Genomic DNA, 16,972 nt, shown 5'->3' with positions numbered 1-16,972 from the left:
TTTCCAACAGATGTCTTTAATGGGATTCACACAGAAGGTCAGTCTGTGATCTCTTATTGTTCTTAACTGTGCTGAGATCGATGTACTACTGAAGAGTTTAAGCATGCAGCTTATGTTTGAGTTTCATACAACATATTCATGGTTTATATTTTCAGCTCTCCGTCAACCTGACCTGACGGTGAATCCAGCAGTGATCACAGAGACAGACTCAGTCACACTGAACTGTCTGACTCCATCATCTGGGCCTTATTGTTATTACCAAACTGTAAGTACAGGAACTGTGAGGATATTATCCTGTCTGCAGACTCTGACAGGAAGTGAACTGCTGATGATGGATCATCAGAGTTCACCTGCTGAGGTCAAAGTGAAATGTTTTTACACTGGAGACCAAAATGTTCCATCTCCACACAGTGGCACAGTCTCCATCACCATACACAGTGAGTAATAGTAGAGTTGTAAATATTAATATAGTTTTGTTATGTAATCAGCGAGAAACAGACAGGTTTTAGGCAGTTGTAAATATACATATTTAGTTTAATATTTTTACAATATATATGCTCATATTTTCAGCTCTTCCTAAACCTGACCTGACAGTGAATCCAACAGTGATCACAGAGACAGACTCAGTCACACTGAACTGTCTGACTCCATCATCTATGTCTCAGTGTTATTACCAAACTTTAAGTGCAGGAACTGTGAGGATATTATCCTGTCTGCAGACTCTGACAGGAAGTGAACTGCTGATGATGGATCATCAGAGTTCATCTGCTGAGGTCAAAGTGAAATGTTTTTACATTGGAGACAGAAATGTTCAATCTCCACACAGTGACACAGTCTCCATCACCATACACAGTGAGTAATAGTAGAGTTGTAAATATTAATATAGTCTTGTTATGTAATCAGCAAGACACAGACAGGTTTTAGGCAGTTGTAAATATATATAGTTTAATATTTTTCCAACATATATGCTCATATTTTCAGCTCTTCCTCAACCTGACCTGAGAGTGAATCCAGCAGTGATCACAGAGACAGACTCAGTCACACTGAACTGTCTGACTCCATCATCTATGTCTCAGTGTTATTACCAAACTGTAAGTACAGGAACTGTGAGGATATCCTGTCAGCAAACTCTGACAGGAAGTGAACTGCTGATGATGGATCATCAGAGTTCACCTGCTGAGGTCAAAGTGAAATGTTTTTACACTGTTCAGATTGGAGACAGAAATCCTCGATCTCCAGACAGTGGCACAGTCTCCATCACCATACACAGTGAGTAATAGTAGAGTTGTAAATATTAATATAGTTTTGTTATGTAATCAGCGAGAAACAGACAGGTTTTAGGCAGTTGTAAATATATTTAGTTTAATATTTTTACAATATATATGCTCATATTTTCAGCTCTTCCTCAACCTGACCTGACGGTGAATCCAGCAGTGATCACAGAGACAGACTCAGTCACACTGAACTGTCTGACTCCATCATCTGGGCTTCAGTGTTATTACCAAACTGTAAGTGCAGGAACTGTGAGGATATTATCCTGTCTGCAGACTCTGACAGGAAGTGAACTGCTGATGATGGATCATCAGAGTTCACCTGCTGACGTCAAAGTGAAATGTTTTTACACTGGAGACCGAAATGTTCTATCTCCACACAGTGACACAGTCTCCATCACCATACACAGTGAGTAATAGTAGAGTTGTAAATATTAATATATAGTTTTGTTATGTAATCAGCGAGAACCAGACAGGTTTTAGGCAGTTGTAAATATATATATTTAGTTTAATATTTTTACAACATATATGCTCATATTTTCAGCTCCTCCTAAACCTGACCTGACGGTGAATCCAGCAGTGATCAGAGAGACAGACTCAGTCACACTGAACTGTCTGACTCCATCATCTATGTCTCAGTGTTATTACCAAACTGTAAGTGCAGGAACTGTGTGGATATTATCCTGTCTGCAGACTCTGACAGGAAGTGAACTGCTGATGATGGATCATCAGAGTTCACCTGCTGAGGTCAAAGTGAAATGTTTTTACACTGTTCAGATTGGAGAGAGAAATGTTCCATCTCCAGACAGTGATTATTCCTCCGTCATTCTTCTAAGTAAGTAAATCTGTCTTCTTGCTGGATCAGCAGAAGAAAAGTCCTGTGGTGTAAATGTCATGAAGAAAGATCTTTTATTTTATTTTTAGGTGCTACAAACCCAAACAAGGAGAGTGTCAGCACTTTGACAACCTCAGTTTCTATTAAAACATCACCTGCTGATCAAGGTGAGTATATTGGATACGTTAGTGTGTTGTAGAGTAGTGCTACTACTCTTTTACAGTCATTTACAAACACTGTCACATCAACCTTTTGGTGCCACATTTTCTTCAAACTTCAGACTCCTGTTAAAACATATTTTAGACATTCAAACAGTCACTCTTTAAACAAGTCCCACACAGCGGGAGCTGTCAGATTGTCATTGAGCTTCAGTGACAATAATCAGGATGGAGAGAATTAAGATAAATACACTTTTGGGTTGCGACAAAGTTATTAACAGTTCTGAGAGGAAGGTTGATTCCTGATAGAATTTCCCTCTAGGGAATTAATAAAGAATCACCTGTATTTGACTTTATACTCTGCAATGAACCAGAGAGAGAAAAGGAAAGCGCAATGTCCGCTGGTCTTTGAATACAAAGCACACTACTGCAAACGCTGTAGATCCCAGATCCTCCATAACCTGTTTGTGAAAAATATTAAACTCCTGCCCACTCACGATTAAAAAAGAAAAAGAAAAAAAAGACCCATGTTGGAAGGGGGACCCCCGAATGCCACCAGGTATTTCATACCCTGTAATAAAGTATATAAAATGAAAAAAAAAATAACAATGGTAAATGGTAAAAAAACAGTCCGGGTTAAACTTCAATCAGGCAGTCAGTCTAGTATTAGAGTGTTTTTTTCATTTTAAACAGTCAGGTCCCCAAACTATGACTAAAGACAAAAAGAAGAGAGGTTTTCTTTGTGCTGGAAATCCAAATAAAGTTTGACATCACTCTGACCTCTTCTGCTGCAGGTACTGAAGAGAAAGAGTCCAGAAGGACCCAGAGGACACCATCAATTATCACAACCACAGGTAAAACATTATATGATTCAACATCACTTTAACAAACAAGTATAACTAACTCTATTTGACTTCATCCACCAGCTCTACATACAAGTAGCTCTCGTGCTTCCACAATGGTGACACCTTTAAAACAAACATCAGGTAATCAAATAAAATATTTTACATGTGACATTACTTATGAAGTTAATATTATTTTTTTATTATGATTAGTTTGAAATTATCTGTTTTATATTAACAAGGTTGGACTGTTGGTCCAGCAAGTAACAAGGATGGCCCCACCTTTTCCCCCTCTACACCAGTGAAACCAGGTGACATGTTTAATTTTGCATTTAACCTAAATGTCTGTTTAAGCACGAGATAACTTGGACAGTTGATGGTTATTGATTGCTTAACTTGATATGGGTGATGGACATGTAGGTAAGTGTTTGTGAAGAAAGAGTCCCTGCTGTCTGGGATTATGTGACTGCTTTAAAGAGTGTTTTACACTCGAGGTTGAATAATTCAAGTAACCTGAAAGCCTGAAGGCATCAATTGTGTTCAAACCAGGCGGAGAGCAGATGAATCCTGAAACTGTGCAAAAGATCCATTAGATTATTTTAACAACAAAGCAACCATCTACAGTATAGCTTCACTTGCATGTTAATGTTTTATATTCAGCTGCTTGTGTCACAGGTTCTGGTTGAACCCAGGTGCAGACACATAGCAGGTAAAGGATTGCAGAGTGATGAGAATCTGGTGGGTCAATGGCTGATTAGAGAGTGATCCATGGCCAAGTTGGTTAGCTTGTGAGCTCACTCACATCAACAACATGGTAATAATTATTATACAAATATACAAAATAAATACAAATGAGTAGTGTAACAGAACAAACAGGTGCAGGGAGCAGAAGTGTTCACAGACGGCACAGAGACAGCAGGGGACGGTTTTGTTTTATGATTTCATCTGGAGAAAGAAGATCATTTGTAAAGACCTGCAGCATGCACACATATCTATCAGTGAGGACTTCTTACAACCAGACCTGAAGAAATGTAGTTTTGCTTATGTAAATTATGTAATCTGAATTGTTTATTTAATTATTCATATAAATCAATAATTATTAAACTGAGTTTAATAAACCTCGGAGCACCACCTTGTAAACAGGGAACAACCAAAATATTACAAATATCAGTCTCAAATTACTTAGTTAAATACCAATATCATTAACAATTAATAATCTGTATTTAATTGAAGGTGTGAAATCCGAACACAAAGCCCTCACCCACAAAGTCACCCACAGTAATCACAAACAACTGCTCTTTAAATTATAACAGAATTTATTTAACAAAGAAACATCAAGTTAATCAATGAAACTCAATCAAACAAACAACTATTATAAGTTAAACTACAGGTAACAAACATAAACAAACAAGCGTGGTGTGTGTGTGTGTGTGTGTGTGTGTGTGTGTGTGTGTGTGTGTGTGTGTGTGTGTGTGCGGGTTTCTGTGAGAGTGAGTGTGAGAGAGAGAGATCAAAATTGGTCACGTGATGGCGGACACTGACCACAGGTCTATTGTTCAGAGACGGAGTCAAACTCTGTCTCTACCTGATCTATGTTTCTGAAGTTTCTGGAAAGCCACAGATCTCTGTGTGTGTGTCTGCCGAAAGGTGCGTGTGTGTGTGTTTCTGTGAGAGTGAGAGAGAGAAAAGAGCACACCTCAGAAGCTCAATCTCGGTCTGGAACTCACACACAACTCAGAGCATAGTTAACTTCACTACCAGAAGCCAGTGGCCGGATTTGTATCAGACGGCGTTCACACTAGTCTTTCTGATAATGAGTCTATTACCCGGTTATGACGCGAGAGTTCACAGAGAAACACACGGGACGCAGCGGCCCAAATAAAGAAAACAAGAAGTTTTACTCTCATACAACCCAAGACATAGTGGTCAAACACCAAGCAAATATTATCACAGTTTCACAATAATAACTCAGTTATTAAACACACTCTTTATATCTAACTGCCCAGACCTAGCTAAGCCTCACTTGTAAGCGTTTTGTCCGTGGTTGATGAAAGGAAGCAAAGGGGTCCTGGAACGATCTTCCTGCAGTTGTTCGGTGATGGCGGCGCATCCCAGAGGGTGAGCAGAGCCGTGGCGTCTTTGCAAGACGTAATCCTTACAGTCTCTCTCAATACCGTTTTAATAGAAATAAGATGCTCTTCTTGGAGATGCATTCAAATGGATGATCTAGGCTCGGAATTCAGGATGTCGGTATGCTTCAAGGCCTTGGGTTAGCTGCGCGCCAAATCTTTTAAACAAAGATAATGGGTGCTGTTTAACTGCTATTTAACTTTGTACTTTTTGCACATTTAGGTATATTAATGTAATTATTATTCATCTTTTTTACCTTGTTTTATTTTATTTACCATTCCTTTTTTATCTACATTGCACCGTGGGGAGGGGGGAAACGTAATTTCGATTTCACTGTATGTCTGACATATTTTGGAATTGACAATAAAGAACCTTGAACCTTGAACCTGTGAACAGGACGCAGAGGGTTTACTCGGACGTCGCCAGACGACGTGTGAAAGAGAGTGAACAATGGGAGGCAACAGGTTTTATCCCTCCCAAACTTCACACCTATGTGTTTGGTGTGGCAAAGCATTCTGGGAGTCCTTTCAAGGCCTGCTGGGATAAAGAGTCTTTTGTCATGGTTCTCCAAAGGGACACAGCCTGAACTTTGTTATCCTGGCTGGACCCAACACAAGGCTAGGTTTTAATGTTGATATTGTTTTGTGTGCTTTTAAGATACAGATATATCGACGGCACCCGAGGATGAAGTGAAAGGTAGACCAATATTAATATCACTACATGAATAAAATGTTTCTCTGTTCTTGTTGTAAAAGTGTTTTGGCTGTGCACTTAGGTCTGACTGTAGAATCGTGGATATGGACGTTTGTCTGGGTTTTCGCTGGTTGTGGATCCACTGTGGTCGTCACTGGGATTGTTAACGTTATTCTCCGGATCAAAAGAAGAGCTGGTGAGTCGAAGGAAGTCAGAATCTTTTTTTAATTTACAAGACTGAAATATGAAACTGTAAAGCTTTACTCGTTCAGTCTTTCTTTTATATTGAAATATGTGTAATGTTAAAATGACTTGAGCTTGTGTAGCAACTTGTGGTTAAGTGTCTTGCTTAAGGACCCATTAGCCATGTAGCTGCAGGAGCAGAAATCCATAGAAAACCTGAAATGTCCCATGTTTTCCTGCAGATTGATAATGACATCACTCTAACCTCTTCTGCTGCAGGTATCAGAGAGAAAGAGTCCAGAAGGATCCAGAGGACACCGTCACTCATCACGACCACAGGTAGGACATTGTATGATTGAAGATCACTTTGACAAAAAAGCATTACCAGTGGGAGAAACTTGGAGTTAAGTTGTGCCAAAAGTACAGAATTGGCTGCAGAGGCTGGGCATCGAATCCCTGACCTTCTAGTTGAGAGATGACCGACTCTACCACTGAGACACAGTTTTCCCATAAATCCATTTACAAGGATTAAAAATCTAGTTTGAATATCTACTTGCAAGAGCTACTACTTCAGTCAGACACATTGAAAACAAATTGTAATGCATTTTTATTACAATGAATCAAATAGAATTACATTTAGTTTAATACAATACAGAAGCTGCATTTGGAGAATCCTTTAAGAAACATTGATGACATGAATGTGTGAGTCAGTATCAATAACAATAGTCAGGTTTGATTGGCTGCTCTAACAGGCACCCAGCTGTAAAGGTTTTAGTGAAGCATGACTGAAGACTCAGCTGAAGAGACATATGCACAGCTGAGTTGTTAATTTATTAATTTTAGCTGAGTTGTTCATTTATTTTTTTTTTATTGAGGTTCAGGTCAGTCCCTGACGTTTTTGCTTGGACTTTAAAAAAAAGGGGGGGGGGGACTGTTGAGTTGACTTTCACAGTGAGCTTATTAAAATACTTTCTGTGGTAAATGTCAGCTTGTGCATCAATAACCACAAAGAGCTGCAGCTCAAACTGAGCAAAACTCAAGCGTGGTAGACCACAGTGCTGAGACGTGAAGATGGTGTCTGTGAAAACATGTTCAATAACTGTTCTCTGCGGAGTTTGTAAATGTTCAAACAGATGTTTGTTTTTGGATTGAGATGGATTTACAGTTGAAAGTGAACAGAGACAGTGAAGGGGACTTGAGCTTCTGCATCTCGAGACCGAATTTAAGACAGGAAGTAAACTATCACTGCGTTTACCTGGAAAACCTCACTTTTTACTGATGTGTTTACTGAACATTTCAAAAGTTTCCATTGACTGCGTTGAAGTTTCTGGTGATTTTATATTCACAGTGAACATCCCTATTGTCTGACCACAAAACTATTATTAAATATGCTAGAAGCATTTGAGTTCTCACAGCGTGTTAAAGGTCACACCAACGTCCTGATTCTATTTAAAGGTCACAGTATCGCAGTAACGGGTTTTCAATTTCAGATCACTTCTGCATTATTTCTAAAATAAGCTTGACAACAAGACATTGCAATGAAGTTGTTATAATGTTATTGTATGTTGTTATATATGATGTTTATTCAGATATACATGAACTAAAATGAACATGAATGTTGAACACAATGGCTTCAGATATATTTTTTACTGGGGGTGGGACTTTAACAAGTTAATAACGATTAACTAATTACAAGAAAATAACGTGTTACATTTTTTAAGAACTGTTTGTCATTGCTACGTGCTAGCTTCGACCTGGCTTCGCGCTTGCTGATCGCTAGCTTCGCCACAAGTACAAACAAGAAGAGTTTGCAGCCTAAACTCGACCAAATGACTGTCTTCATTACCATTTGTAATACAATATCTGATAAACTTACAAATTCACTCGCTAAATTGATTTCTCTGGACTGTAGACCACTATTAGTGGCAGAAGATAAGGGGTTAACCTGTTAGCATTACTGATGTTGAGGAGGTGGTCAAGCATCTGAAATCCTCTACATGTCCTCTTGACCCTGTTCCCACAAAACTGTGTAAATGTTTCCCTCACTGCCTGTTACATGACTTACTTCATGTTGTAAATGCTTCTCCTCAGTCTGGTTTTCCCAACTTCTCTAAAACATGCTGTAGTTACTCCTTTTCTAACAAACAACAAACCGGAGCCATCAGTCAATGTTCTCATTGTGTGTCTTCCTCAGTCTCAAGTTCTGAGGGACTGAAAAGGACTGAGTCTCGGAAAAGCAACGTAAGTCTGACAAGAAGAACAATAATTATTATTTTCCAGATAAAACAGATGTTCAAGTTGGTTTCTTTCTTTTTCCAGCGGTCTTTGTACCATTTGTACCACACCATCCCTGAGAGGACGACTGCAACAGCCAGCAATGACATGATCTACAGCATGCTGCAGCCACACTGACGTGCAGTTTAAAAGTTTAGTCAACAAGAGGAAAGTTAACTGATGTGATGTAGAACAGGGGTACCCAACCATTTTGACTTGACAGACCAGACAGCAGCTGTCATATTTGTGACGGGCCGATGGGAAGGATTATATTACGCTTTATGGCAATCCTTTACTTATGTCACTTTGAGATATGTGAAGTTCAGTAAAAGCACAATGCAACTCAAACTACTGAAGAAAACGATTGAAAATCAAAACTTAACTCACCATCAGTGTGAGCTCTGAGCCAGTTTTCTGGGGACAATGGGGTGATAGCGTGGCGTTTTGTGTGTGACTGACAGGTAGACTCTGCTGCGGAGCCCCAATGAAAAGAAGAATGTGTTAATGTCGCCTGTTTCTTCATGATCCTCACTCGCATGCGCAGCTTCGACCCACACGTGACCTCAGTCAAATGTTTTTATTTTCATATTTTACTGACTTTTACTGAAATCAACCTGATTTAAAAAAAAAAAAAAAAACGCCTTGTGATGAAGTCAAAGGAATAAATTTATGGCACTTAAATCCACTCTCTTGCTTCCCACTGAATGTGAGCGGCCCGGTGTGAAACAACCCAAAGCCTGGTAACGGCCCGAGGCCCGATGGTTGGGGACCCATGATGTAGAGTAATTCTGAGCTTCTGTTATTCTTCATTTCAAATCAACCAAGTTTTAAAATGATGCCAACATTTTCTAGGGTGTTACAGTTAAAATAAACAAGTTTAAACCTGCTTTGAACTGACTGTTTACTTTCAGGTAAGAACTGAAAATATTTGTGGATAATGCTTCACCTCAGACTTGTCGTTTGCTTACTTCTGCACAAATAATGTATGTTATAGACCTCGTGCAAAACATTTTAATCTTAGTATAATTCAAATAAAGGTGAATTAATTTAGTCCTACTGAATGTGAGCGACCCGGTGTGAAACAACCTAAGTATTTAGTGTGGGGTTTTGTCTCATTATTTGGTCCATTTTAGATCTGACACAATCTGTGTTAGCCACACACAGCACACCTCACACACAAAAACACAGACACACACACTCCTCATCCTCACTTTGAATAGACTCTGGGATGTTATTTTTTATGTTGGTTTGATTTTTGAAGGTAAAACTGCAGAGTTGCAACATATCAATCTTATTTCCTTCATTGTTGGACATAAAGAGACGATGCATGTTCAAAGTCCTAACAAAAGAAAAATAGGAATCCAAGAGAGCTCCAGCAGCCTCTCTGGTCCCTCTAACAAGCCAAATACACAAGGTAAAGGTGCTACGATGATACCATTAATAGTGAACCATCAAGACTATAGGAATCATGCTTCATTTAATTCCATGTTTCTCTGTAAGATGCACAGAGCTGTTATAAGGTCTAATACATCACACACATGTTCTCCCTGTTACATATGTATCTTTGAATGGTCTACAAAACAGAAATGTTTTGTGGATGGCTTTTAAAAGAAGCTTGTTGTGTGTCACTGTACACATGAGGAGGTCATGCTAATGTCAGCAGAAGCATTGAATGTAAAATACTTCTGATAGTCTCTCTACATAGAAACCTCTACCATCAGTGTGTAAATGTGGAGTTGTGACATGCAATGTAAAAGCTGAAGTCTATTTACCATTGACCACAAAAACACATCATTGATTGTGAGCCACTGTCCTCAAGCTTTAACTGCAGGGAGTCATCCTGGGGCTGTGATACAAGAGCTGATGTTTGGCCCTCAACAGCAGCTGTAGGGCTTCCCTGGAGACTGGAAGCCAACACTACTCTTAGCGTGTGGACTTGCATCTCTGTGACCCCGTGGAGATGGAGTTGGACTGCGGCAGTATCTGTCAGTGTCATCGTCATGTCGACCATATCTGGAGTATTGGTAGGATGGACGCGGTGAGGAGTCACGTTTGTCTTTATCGTCCCACTCAGGATTTCTTCGATGTCGAGGGCGAGGAGAACATTCACAGCGGGACTGGTGATTACGCCCATAACCCTGCTCCGATGCATGACAGTCCCTCGAATGTTGTCCGCAGTGGCGGTTCTACACAGGGGCCCGTGCCCCTGTAGGCATGTCTCTGATCCCTCCTGTGGCCCCCCTGTGGCCACCAAATAAAACAGTTATGAAGTCCCAAAACAGAACTAATGCGTTGCAACGTTCTACACGGGTAACTTAGGGCGCTGCACCCACAGTCTGTGAGGTATTTTGTGCCCCGAATACAGCCTTCAAGGCAGCGTGCATGATTGGTGTTCGGCATTCAGTTGGTGAAAGCTGATTTCTCAACTTCAGGCCTTTTGTCCTGGATTATACCAGTGCAAACTGGCAGACCCCATCTGAAATCACCATGGTAACAGCAGGCAGGCCTGTTTGTAAACCTTTTAACAAAGATGTAAAACAACAAACAGCAGGAAGTACCTGCAGACCTCTGGCTGACAGGGATTAAGTCTGATTTAGCTGCATCAAAGGTGTTTGTATGAGACACTGTACACACACTGATCTGACTTCAATCTGTCGGCGTTTTCATCAGAAACTTTATTCGCAAGTGTCAATGCTCCGCCTCCATTCAACCTGAACAGTTCAAGCAGCAACTTCAGGGGTGTCGATGAAGCCAGTGCTGCAGTTTCCACTTCAGACTGGCTGCTACAGCCCTGGAAATAACCTTTACAACAATACACACAAAAGAACATTTCACAGCAGATATTGACATGTTTACAGCATGTTTCAAAAAACACAATGGGTCTGACTCTCTTTCTTTTTTTTTTTTAATGCTGGCTGCTGCTTGCTGGCTGTTGTGGCTGATCTTATTGATGGGCGGGTGGTATGTAGTTGTTTGTCAGGATGTTAGAGGAACACCTCAGTTGTAACTTATTGCCTGTAACTAAGCTGACCCAAAGCAAATTTAAGATGATAGATGATAGATAGATAGATACTTTATTGATCCCGAGGGAAATTCAAGGCATCCAGTAGCAGTATACAGACAGGCAGGACACAAGACATTAGTTACAATACACACCCGCTGTCCCCCCTCCCCACTGTATACAATAATCCCCAAACAAGACTTAGTAGCCATTATGTGACTAAGAGTAAACATAATTACAAGTTAAACCTGTGCAGTTAGCATTAGCATTAGACTTAAAACTTATATAGCATAATGTACATAACCTGAGAAGGAGAGAAAAACATGTGCTGATTAAAAGAGACCTGTAAAACAGTTAAAGAGCCTTAGAAACAAAGTGCTGACCTTCTAGAAACTAGTTACATGTGCATGTACAGAGGTGTTTGAGGTAGTGCCAGAGGTGTGAGTACAGTCATTAAACAGTCAATGCAGGGATGCAGATTGGGCCATTGGCATTCTCAGCAACATAAAGGAGCAGTGATTAGCATTAAGTGTCCAAAACAATAAGATGAAACCAGGAGTGATTAGGGTGATTGCCATTAAAGTACCCAACTATTGAGGAGCAGATTAGCATTAAGTGTCAAAGACAATAGAGTGAAACTTGACCTAGTTAGGGTGATCATGTCAACCATTACAGATGTAGCATAACACAACAGTAGGGTGAAACCAGACATGATTAGGGTGATTATCGTTAAAGTGACCAGTGCACAGTAAGGTGACTATCAATATGCATTAAAGTGTCCAACTGGAGGCTGACTCTGAGGTCAGCAGTGCAGATGAGGGGTGAGAAAAAAAGTGAAAAATGAGTCCAGGGTTCACCGTGTGCTTCTTCCCTGCCGTGACAGTGAAGTGTTGTACAGTCTTATGGCCAGGGGGACAAAAGAGTTCTTGAGTCTGTCCGTGGAGCATGACTGTGACAGCAGTCTGTCACTGAACATGCTCCTCTGCCCGATGAAGGTGCTGTGCAGAGGGTGTTGTGCGTTGTCCATTATGGAGAGCATTTTGTCCAGAGTCCTCCTCTCTACCACTGTCACCAGTGAGTCCAGCTCTGTACCCACCACAGAGCCCGCCCTCCCCACCAGTCTCCCCAGCACACCACTGCGTAGAAGAGAACGCTGGACACCACAGACTGGTAGAACATCTGCAGCAGCTTTTTGCAGATGTTGAAGGACCCCAGCCTTCTCAGGAAGTACAGACGACTCTGTCCCTTCCTGCAGGTAGTTTCCATGTTAGGCGACTACTCCAGCTTGTCATCCAGTTGCAGCCCCAGATACCCGTAGGTCCTGACCACCTCCACGTCGACCCCCCCGATGGAAACAGGTTCTAGATGTGGTTGATTCCTTCGGAAGTCCACCACCATCTCCTTGGTCTTGGAGGTGTTTAGCTGCAGTTGGTAGTCAGTGATCCACCTCACCAGGTGCGAGTCCACCCTCATCTCGGTCAGCTTGTCTCTCAGTAGGAGGGGATGGATGGTGTCGAAAGCACTTGAGAAATCAAAGAACATGATTCTCATCACACTGCTCCCTTTGTCCAGATGAGAGTAAGCCCTGTGTAGAAGATAGAGGATGGCATCGTCCACGCCCACCTTTGCCTGGTATGCAAACAGCAGGGGATCCTGTGCGTGTTGGACCTGGGGTCTGAGGTGTTGGAGCAGCAGCCGTTCAAAGGTCTTCATAACGTGGGATGTCAGAACGATTGGTCTGAAGTCGTCTGGCTCACTGGGGTTTTTCTTCTTGGGAACCGGGGTGAGGCACGAGGTCTTCCAGAGCACAGGAACCTTCCCAAGCCGCAGGTTCATGTTGAAGATGTGCTGAAGTGGCTCCCCCAGCTCAGCAGAGCAGGCCTTTAGCATCCTGGGACACACCTTGTCCGGGCCTGCTGCCTTCCTGAGGCGGAGTCTCTTCAGCTCCTTACTCACCTGGTCTCTGGTGATGGTGGGGGGGGGGGGGGGGGGGGGGGATGGATTGTCTCTGGAGATTGTGTTTGTCCTGGTGGAGGTGTTGGGGGGAGTGAGATGGAGGGAGGGGGTGTATAGAGGGGTGCTGGGGGACAGGCACTGGCTGCAGCAACGGGGCAACAGGCTTCTTGCAGCCTGTGATGGTTTTCATGTCCTCCCAGACCTCCCTCATGTTGTTCTGCTGCAGCTTCTGCTCTACCTTCCTTCTGTACTCCTCCTTTGCCTCTCGGAGTCTGACCTTGACTTCCCCCTGCACACGCTTCAGCTCTGCCTGGTCTCCCTCCTTGAATGCCCTTTTCTTTCTGTTAAGGATCTCCTTGACATCGCTGGTGATCCAGGGCTTGTTGTTCGGGAAGCAGCGCACAGTTTTAGTGGGATCCACAACGTCCATACAGAAGTTCATGGAGTCAGTTGTGCAGTGTGTGACCCCCTCAATGTCCTCACCATGAGTCTCTTGCAGGGCACTCTAGTCGGTCAATGGAAGTTGAACTATTTGAGGTCTTTTCCCATATGCATAATTCTGTCATTTCAGACACCAACTACAGAGGAGGAATGGCTGGAGATTGCGCAAGATTTTCATCAGAAGTGGCAGTTCCCCCATTGTCTTGGTGCCCTAGATGGCAAACATATCAGCATTTTGCCCCCTGCTCATAGTGGAAGTGTCTTCCGTAATTACAAGGGGCATTTCTCTGTATTAATGATGGCTCTTGTTGATGCAAAGTATCAGTTTCTTTATGTTAGTGTGGGGGCACAGGGAAGAGCGTCAGATGCAGGTGTGTTTAATGAATCGGATTTCAAGAAAGCGCTGGACCAGGGCCTTCTAAATATCCCTGCAGCAAAACCACTTCCACAGTCAGACATAGAAGCACCCTTTGTGATCCTGGGTGATGATGCTTATCCTTTGCGCACGGACCTCATGAAGCCGTACTCCTTTCGTCAAATGGACTATGAGCAGAGAGTCTTTAACTACAGGCTTTCTCGAGCACGCAGAGTGGTCGAAAATGGATTTGGAATACTTGCCAACAGGTGGAGAGTTTTCCGCACCACCATAATGCTCGACGCAGACAAGGTACAGAAGGTTGCCTTAGCATGTGTTTGTCTCCACAATTATTTATGTGGGATTAGGTCTGCCACATATGCACCTCCAGCCCTGATGGACTCAGACGACTGTTACCACAGAATTGTTGAGGGTACCTGGAGACAAAATGGTCTGGCACCCATGCTCCCTCTTCAACCAGGAAAACCCTGCAATAGCTCCATTGCTGCCAAACAAAACAGAGACAAGCTGAAGAGCTACTTTGTTTCCTCTGCAGGCAAGATTCCCTGGCAGGACAACTACATATAGGCTTTGGCATGTTAAAGCCTCTTAAAGCTGACGTAACGTTTTTTTTTTATAGCATTTAATATGTTGTTTACACATTCAATACATTTCTGGAAATTAAAAAATAATTAGAAATTGAAATGTAATGGATAAACTTTTAATATTCCAAGATTTAGAATATTTTATATACACACCTTTTGTTTGTGCTTCTTTGTTTATTTTAGTGTTCAAATTTATATAGTATTTATATTTTGACATTTGATTTACCTGAAATTCCCTGTGCAAAAAATTAAACTTTCTCCATGTCCAAATGCTCTTGCATCTTCATATTTGAATGAAATACTTGTGTTGCTTTTTCTACTTGTATTATTTTCATGAAATTCCATATTTCAATCCTGAAGCCATCTATCCAGTTGGATAGAGGTCAACTTTGAAAACATGAAAAACAGTCTGTGGGATCAAATAAATAACTTTATTATTCACTTCAGGATACAAGCAATCTTTACTCCTATATATAACAAAAGTTCAATTAAACTGAAGATGCACTTGAAAATAACCACAAAACAGGTAGTTGAGTCTGACAATCTCCCCCTGTATGTATTCACTCGTCTTCTAACATTCTCCTGTAGTTATGTATGTAGTGATATGGCTCTTGTTGAATTGTGTGTGTGAGTAGAGGGGTTGGTTGTGTGTTTGGCATATGTACAGAGGAGGGTACAGGGTAAATAGGTGGCACCTGTGCATCATTCTCCTGAGCCTCATATAAATCGTTCATGATTTTTCTCTTTATTCTTGTCTTTAGCACAGCGTTTTTAATTGACCTCAACTCCTCAGCTACTTGTTGTCCAAAGTGGCTGTCACTATCTTTGCTTCTTCCAGCGTTAAAAGCTGTTGACATCTGCTGTAAAATTTTCAGTTTTTCGATTTCAATTACATCATTAGATTGGCTTTTCTTAAGCTTTTTCGCAGGTGGTACATGAGCTACAGGAGGGGAAGGGTCGTCATCATTTTGTAGAAAAAATGTATCCTCAGCAGATGTTTCCTCAGAGGCCGGAGAGAGGTCATCATCTACATCACTCAGGAGGTCCCTCTCAGCAGCCAGAGCATCTTTAATTGTTTGAGGCAGCTATAAAAGTTATAAAAAATATTAATGGATATTTAGACAACACTTAAATATTGATAAGAAGTCTACAATCAGGATACATACACTGCTTTCAGTTGGACGTTGGGTGACATGCTTCTTCAGAAACATCAATGTCTTCATGAGCCACCTTTGTTTGCTTGTTAGTGGCTTTTGCAAACTCCCACTGGGTTTACTTTTCAGAAGCTTGCTGTACTGGGTCCTCAAAGTTGTGGCCCGTGTCTTTACTTCTTCCACTGTCATTAACAATAACAAGACATTTACATGAATGACCGTTATCATCAAGTTAACGGTTGGTAGTGTAGAAGAAAAGTTACCGTTTATCTCAAGTGCAGCGGCAATTTCTGTCCAACTCCTCTCCTTGTCCTGTCGGTTATGATACTCTTTGCATGAAACATTGTATAAACATTCATGATGTTGCCATAGGTTGACGAGTTGGTCCTCCATCTCCGATGTCCACCGGACTTTCTGTTGCGCCATCATGACAGCTGTTTTTTTTTATGCTCCCGGAGTTTCCTCGCCTCTACGTCACCTCGCTTTCTGATTGGCTACACATCAACCGTCAACAGGCTCGTGCTCGTTTTCTCCTCGGGGGACACCACACATGATGAGAGATCGGGCCAAAACAATCCAACATGTTGAATATCCCCGATTTGAGATCGGAGCGGTCCCGACATTCTTCCGACCAGACGAGAGCGGTCTGAACACACCACACACGGCAGGATGATCTTATAAGATTATTTTATGATGATCGGGCGTCCTTAAGATTATCGGAAGGAGAGAATCGGAGCCGAAATCGGCGTGATTATCCTGCCGTGTGAACCAGGCTTTAGTCTCAAGTGTTCAGAAAAATGTCCTGAATTGACCAAACCCCATGATTCTGTTACTAGTCCAACATTATTTCTGTAATGTGTGGTTGTCAAGCTAGCTGTCAGGATTATTATTTATTTTAAAGAATTCCAATAAAGAATCGATCCAGACAGCAGTAAAATAATCCCTCAGTTCATTGTGTGTGTGATGGAGGTGAAGGACTCAGTGAGCTGTGGTTTACTGCTGTCTTCCTGTCACAAACTTTATCTGACTTCTGCTCATCTGTTGCTTTTTGTTCAGCCTGCTCCGATCATTTCT

At 41.6% G+C, this 16,972-nt stretch overlaps 2 protein-coding genes and 1 long non-coding RNA gene across 4 annotated transcripts in view; 2 read left to right on the top strand and 1 right to left on the bottom strand.

Moving 5' to 3' along the window:
* LOC306826470 (uncharacterized protein) overlaps window positions 1-8,810 on the top strand; it is a 33,367-nt gene extending 24,557 nt beyond the window's left edge. Inside the window, exons 4-5 of one of the 2 annotated variants that reach the window (XM_079347830.1) lie at window positions 8,307-8,353; window positions 8,432-8,810. In XM_079347830.1, coding sequence (XP_079203956.1) covers window positions 8,307-8,353; window positions 8,432-8,524 — 140 coding nt within the window. In that variant the 3' untranslated portion in view covers window positions 8,525-8,810. The remainder of the gene's footprint in view (window positions 1-8,306; window positions 8,354-8,431) is intronic. The other variant, XR_013779406.1, reaches the window with a different exon arrangement.
* Window positions 816-6,359, top strand: LOC306827149 (uncharacterized protein; the record flags this gene model as incomplete). Its single annotated transcript, XM_079348816.1, has 9 exons — window positions 816-852; window positions 1,399-1,680; window positions 1,816-2,106; window positions 2,196-2,273; window positions 3,191-3,250; window positions 3,349-3,417; window positions 5,894-5,932; window positions 6,012-6,125; window positions 6,355-6,359. Exons 2-9 carry the CDS (start codon window positions 1,572-1,574, stop codon window positions 6,357-6,359), a joined length of 765 nt encoding a protein of 254 aa, XP_079204942.1. The 5' UTR covers window positions 816-852; window positions 1,399-1,571.
* A 6,435-nt stretch (window positions 8,811-15,245) lies between the features above and the next one.
* LOC306826489 lies at window positions 15,246-16,692 on the bottom strand. The gene is made up of 3 exons (XR_013779434.1): window positions 16,162-16,692; window positions 15,911-16,080; window positions 15,246-15,829 (listed from the first exon to the last, which is right to left on the bottom strand). It is a non-coding gene; the product is annotated as an uncharacterized lncRNA (long non-coding RNA).
* Between the last annotated feature and the right edge of the window lie 280 nt (window positions 16,693-16,972).

The sequence above is a fragment of the Symphodus melops genome (genome assembly GCF_947650265.1).
Source record: "Symphodus melops genome assembly, chromosome: 7".
In the NCBI taxonomy this organism is placed as follows: domain Eukaryota; kingdom Metazoa; phylum Chordata; class Actinopteri; order Labriformes; family Labridae; genus Symphodus; species Symphodus melops.
This window is presented reverse-complemented; position numbering and strand designations above follow the sequence as displayed.